Source organism: Seriola dumerili, unplaced genomic scaffold, assembly GCF_002260705.1.
Source record: "Seriola dumerili isolate Sdu_G_001 unplaced genomic scaffold, Sdu_1.0 BDQW01000330.1, whole genome shotgun sequence".
Lineage (NCBI taxonomy): Eukaryota > Metazoa > Chordata > Actinopteri > Carangiformes > Carangidae > Seriola > Seriola dumerili.
In genome coordinates this window covers 491,837-497,940 of record NW_019174585.1, presented here as the reverse complement: position 1 = coordinate 497,940, position 6,104 = coordinate 491,837, and the positions used below count along the sequence as shown (strand labels likewise).

General features: G+C 38.5%; 2 protein-coding genes across 2 annotated transcripts; both read right to left on the bottom strand.

The window, feature by feature from the left end:
* Nucleotides 1-1,003: 1,003 nt before the first annotated feature.
* LOC111232257 (mu-type opioid receptor-like) lies at nucleotides 1,004-1,936 on the bottom strand. Its single transcript, XM_022759701.1, has one exon. The coding sequence runs from the start codon at nucleotides 1,934-1,936 to the stop codon at nucleotides 1,004-1,006; it is 933 nt and encodes a 310-aa protein (XP_022615422.1).
* Nucleotides 1,937-3,159: 1,223 nt separating this feature from the next.
* Nucleotides 3,160-4,080, bottom strand: LOC111232256 (mu-type opioid receptor-like). Its single transcript, XM_022759699.1, has one exon. The coding sequence runs from the start codon at nucleotides 4,078-4,080 to the stop codon at nucleotides 3,160-3,162; it is 921 nt and encodes a 306-aa protein (XP_022615420.1).
* Nucleotides 4,081-6,104: the final 2,024 nt, after the last annotated feature.

The window sequence follows — 6,104 nt, the reverse complement described above, 5'->3', positions numbered from 1 at the left end:
GAAAGACTCCTGCTGTCGCTGCAAGAGAGCAGTCGGTCATGCAGTCAAACAGTATCTCCAGGTCAGACAAGCTGCTGGGGATTTAGTCCAATCAGATCGCGGCTCATTTTTAAACAGCCTCTCAGAGCCACTCGAGGGCTCTGGTATTTCACCTACCCCCAGGTTGGTCCCGCCTACACCCTTTACTGGTTGTATGAGACGTTTTTGACAATAATTGATCATTATTATTGGGTGAAAAAAATATGATAGATCTCGCGCGATTAATCGACTAGTCGACTACTTTTTGGGAGTAGTCAATGACTACTGAAATACAGCACTCGTGAATGCCCTAGTTTATTTTACATTTTTTCTCAGCCAGTGTGTGAATGGTCCAGTACAAGGTCTTCTGGTATTTAAGATGGCAGAAGAAACATGTCGGACTCATTGGCAGAGGAAATAAATTTGACAGCACGTGATTTTTTCAAAAGCTAACTATTTATACGATCAAGCAAAAAAGCTGCTATTCTGCTTTAAAATACAAAAGACAACACCAACAACCCTCAATCCATCCAGCTCAATTAAATTCCTTCTTGAAGATCTCTGACTACAGCGTACATTGACAAACTTCACAAACAAGTATCCATATTACATGCATCTACAGGACTGACACTAACGTTGTCCAGTTAATAATAAGTCTAATCAGCAATACGGACTCAACTACATGAACACAGGGATGTGTACTAGAGTTAAATTACAAGGTTGCATTTTCCATATTAAGCTATAACTGTGCACACTATTAATCAAAACTTGACTGATGGCTGCCAAGCACCTCAATGATTATCATTACTCATTATGATGTCATGTAAGACCTGATACTGATCCATCATCACTGATACTGTGGTTTTGTGGAAAAAGCCCCTGAGGCCTGCTGGCTCATTATCCATGAGCACAGCCCATTAAGACCAGTTCAACATCCACAGTTGTGATGGAAAAATACAGAATGGTCACAGAGTGTGATTAACTGTTAATTCATTTTGTCAATAAGATTTTGTTTATACAAGCCAAAGGAGGCAATGTATTTCAGTGCTTGAAAAAAAACTTCATCTCTGAGGCCATAAATGAGAGGACTCAGACATCTCGGTGCAAGATAAAACAGTAAGAAATCTAAGTACCTCATAATTTCATATAAACTTAAGTTAATATGAAAAAAAGCACTTTCAATGAACGGGCACCACAGCTGGATGAGACAGAGCAGCAGCTGAAAACCATGAAGAACCACTGTTCTCAGCCCTTTCTTTGATGACTTTTTATCATCTCCTGATGCAGCTCTGGCCACTTTCATTATTTTAATATAAGAGAAAACAATGATGATGCTCATAATCAAAAACTGGAATTGATATACAGCTGACCTAAGATTATGCTGCCATATGTAAAACATTAATAACTCAGCTACACATATCTGATATTTTGTGTAGAAGCTTAGAGATGCTGATGCAAAGAAGGTGGAGAGAATAAGAATGCAGGGCACAGAGCTGATGCCATGAATGATGAGGATACAGTTCATTGTATTACGTGTAGAGCTCAGCTCTCCATGGCGCAGGGGCATGCAAATGGCCACGTAGCGCTCCAGGGTCATTGCTGCCAGAGTAACTGGTGTGACTGTTACATACACAAGTATCAAAACAGAGATAATGATGCATAACCAAACTTGAATGGTAATACGAAAATGGTTGAAGATGAGAAGGATATCCGCCATGAATAACAACAAACTATCTGACAGTAAAGTAACAGCAAATAGGATGTAGCGAGCAGTTGTGTAGAAATACTCCTTTTTAAAAAAGGTTATGATGAGCAACAAGTTGATGAAAAGAAAAATCATCACCAGTGACTGCACAACAACGAACTGCACCGTTAGGAGCAACAAATCATCACCAGTCAATGAGTTGTTAGCAGCCATATGTCTTCATATGTTTTCTAAGCAAACACACACTTTTCTGAGGCACTACCGAAAATCCACTTAAGTGTCATTATGTAACATGTCTGTCACTACAAAATTAGATTCTTTTTGCAAAATGATCAAAGTTCATCTGAATTACTTGAATGCCGTGTTAAAGACAGCAGTTTACCAAACCCTCCATGTTGTTTAAAGATTAATGTCTTCTGCTGAGCTCTGTGCAGCTTTCTGAGAGAGGGCTGTGCACGATAACTTTAAAGACTACAGCATCTAAAAATAACACAAAATGAAACTTTGCTCATCTCATTGCTCATCACTTAGCTCCTCCCTCTAACTAGCTGATGTTAATTAACCCTGTACAATTATTTTCCCAATTTTTACATATAAGTTCAAGAATTTCACCTTCTGAAGGTACTTGCATGCAAAATAATAACCAAGTGTTATAAGTGCTTTGTGTATACAGAGACCCCCATTTTTTTATGAGCATTGTGTAAAGAGACAATTTCACCCAAATGCTGATAAGTTGAAGTCCTGTAATACAAACAATAGGAGCTTATCCAAAAGTAGCGCCTCTACGGAGGGGGCAAGCGTCTTGGACATTTGTCATTATAGTTACAATAACATACAGTTCCACGGTGGAAATCACGGAAACAGTAAATCGCTCAGGCCCATAATCAGTTGATCCCTAATTTATACCATGAAGCAAAGAAGCATTGACTTAAAAATATGAACGCCAACACCAACAATCCTCAATCCCTCTAGCTCAATTAAATTCCTACTTGAAGAGTTTTGACTACAGTGTGAATTGACAAAGTTCACAAACAAGTATCCATATTACATGTGTCACTACAGGACTGACAGTAACATTATCCAGTCTAATCAGCAATATGGACTAAACAGCATGAACACAGTGATGTGTACTAGAGAATTACATGCTGCATTTTCCATATTAAGCTATAACTGTTCTGAACTATGTAAAAAAAAAAAGACACTTCATGACTGACGGCTGCCAATGATCTCACTGATTATTATTACTCATTATGATGTCATGTAAGACCTGATACTGATCCATCATCACTAACACTGTGGTTTTCTGTCGAAAAAACTCACAGGCCTGCTGGATCAGTATCCGTGAGCACAGCCTATTAAGACCAGTTCAACATCCACAGTAGACATAGAAAAATACAGAATGGACACAGAATGTGATTAAATGTTAATCTAATTTGTCAAATATGATTTCTTTTATACAAGCCAAAGGAGGCATAGTGTTTCAGTGCTTGAAAAAAAACTTCATCTCTGAGGCCATAGATGAGAGGACTCAGACATCTCGGTGCAAGATAAAAAAATAAGAAATTTAAGTACCTGACAATTTCATATAAACTTAAGTTAAATTGAAACAAAGCACTTTCTATGAACGGGCACCACAGCTGGATGAGACAGAGCAGCAGCTGAAAACCATGAAGAACCACTGTTCTCAGCCCTTTCTTTGATGACTTTTTATCTTCTCCTGATGCAGCTCTGGCCACTTTCATTATTTTAATATAAGAGAAAACAATGATGATGCTCATAATCAAAAACTGGAATTGGTATACAGCTGACCTAAGATTATGCTGCCATATGTAAAACATAAACACCTCTACTGAACAGAACTGACATTTTGTGTAGAAGCTAAGTGAAGCTGATACAAAGAAGGTGGAGAGAATAACAATGCAGGGCACAGAGCTGATGCCATGAATGATGAGGATACAGTTCATTGTATTACGTGTAGAGCTCAGCTCTCCATGGCGCAGGGGCATGCAAATGGCCACATAGCGCTCCAGGGTCATTGCTGCCAGAGTAACTGGCGTGACTGTAACATACACAAGTACCACAACAAAGATAATGATACACAACCAAACTTGAATAGTAATATGAAAATGGGTGAAGATGAGAAGGATATCAGACATAAACAACAAGAAACTATCTGACAGTAAAGAAACAGCAAATAGGATGTAGCGAGCAGTTGTGTAGAAATACTCCTTTTTAAAAAAGGTTATGATGAGCAACAAGTTGATGAAAAGAAAAATCATCATCAGTGTCTGTAGAACAATGAACCTGACCTTTCGCAGCAAGAAATCATCACCAGCTAATGAGTTGTTAGCAGCCATGTCTTCATATGTCTTCACACACTTTTTTGAGGCACTACCAAAAATCCAGTCAAGTGTCATTATGTAACATGTCTGCCAATACAAAATTAGATTATTTTTGCAAAATGATCAAAGTGCATCTGAATTGTTCAGACGCTACGTTAAAGACTTAAAGACAGCTGCTTACCAAACCCTCCATTTTGTTTAAAGGCTATTGTCATCTGCTGATTTCTGTGTAGCCTTCTTAGAGAGGGCTGTGTATGATGACTTTAAAGACTACAGCATCCAAAAATAACACACAGTGAAACTCTGCTTACCTCAGTGCTGTCATCACCACTTAGCTCGTCCACCTGGCTGATGTCATCTAATCAGATGCCCGAACCTCCATGTTTTGATTTTCGGCTGCATTTTACTCTCACTCTTGAACTGTAGACCCCAAAATACAAGGACTAAGATGAGAACACATGAGTAAAATTAGGCTCAATGGATCCACAGGAGACCCAGCATTCCAGACATAACCAATTTATTTAACTCCAGGACCGTTTAAGGCCCACAGTATGCAGAAACAGTCTAATACGCCATTATAGAATAGATAGAATAGAATTTGTACAGCATGCAAAGAACTGCATGGTTTTGCCCAAACTGCATGTTATTAACATTATGCGGGCATGTCTGCAGAGGGAAGACCCTTTAAACTTGAGCCAGATGAAAGACAGTATTTCGGCAGCGCTCGCTGGAGGTCAACCTCATAAAAACCCACAAGGAAGCCGTGACCTCGGGCCGTAATACTGTCTTTCAGAGGGTGTAGCCTTAGAGGCTACCGGTATAACTTAAGGTGATTCTCCACTAATTAGTCCGCGCTGCAGTAAAAGTTAGCTAATGTTAGTTCATAGCCACATGTGGCTTGAGGCTGGCTATCTTCGATGTTAGACACATATGCAGACCATATTTGTCAAAAACTATCAAAACCTACATTAATACTTCTCATCTAAGTGTTGAGGGATTTACCGGATGTTGCTTACCTTCATTTGAGAGCTTCCGTGGCATCTCTTCCATACCTCCTGTCTGCTTTTCGCTCCCAGTGTTCTTCGTACGTTAAGTCCGCCTACCTTGTAAATTAACCAATCATGATGCAGCGTTTTAACGTAAAATGCTCTTGCCCACTGTAAAATTTTCTAAAGCTGACTCGTGTATATAATAGTAACTTCCTTGCTCCCCGGTCACCACTAACAATAAACTGTTTTATGAAGTGGTCCATGAGACAAAACTGAATTATGTCCAGTTCACAGAACATACCAGAAAGTACTTTGCTGCCTACAGTCATTGTTTTTCAATCAATTCATTCAGCTTATTATAATAAAATATTCATCATTAAGATATGAATTGTGTGGATAATAACACAGTCAACAAAATATCCAATATATACAGTTGAAGTCAGAAGTTTACATACACCTTAGCCAAATGCATTTAAACTCAGTTTTGAACAATGTCAGTATATAAGCAACCCCAGTTTATCTTTCATACAGAAGTTTGGTAACAAAAGCAGTTGGTTTATTTGCCTTATTTCTTTGTTGTAAACCAATGATGCCCAAATAAAATTTCCTGCTGTGATTTTCGAGTGCATGTGTTTTCTCTTTTAATTATTCATTCTCTGCCAAGGAGGTTTTGTATTTCTTTTCTAATATCTGAATGTAAGAGTGAAGTGAGATTATTGTTTCCTGGGAGAAAGTCAGTAAGTGGGGATATAAAGTTGATCTTTATGTTTAGATAGATGGATACTTTATTTATCCCCTAGAACAAATTCATGAATATGTTTAATTGTTTAAAGAAGCAGCATGGTTGGCTTTTTGGCGTTCTCACAGCTTGCCACCAGCAATCATCACCCTCTGGAAAAAACTATTGTGCAAAACATCATCAAGAGGTAAAACTGATTTATAGCTGACTAGATGACGACACAGAGCAAATAGAATGACAGCAAGGAACAGAACAACCACTTAACACACAATGACACAAGACATACCACACACTTGTGGTGCTATCTCATC

Bases quoted from the DNA above. Each gene is read 5' to 3' on its own strand.
- LOC111232257 (XM_022759701.1), bottom strand. From the start codon at position 1,936: ATGGCTGCTAACAACTCATTGACTGGTGATGATTTGTTGCTCCTAACG.
- LOC111232256 (XM_022759699.1), bottom strand. From the start codon at position 4,080: ATGGCTGCTAACAACTCATTAGCTGGTGATGATTTCTTGCTGCGAAAG.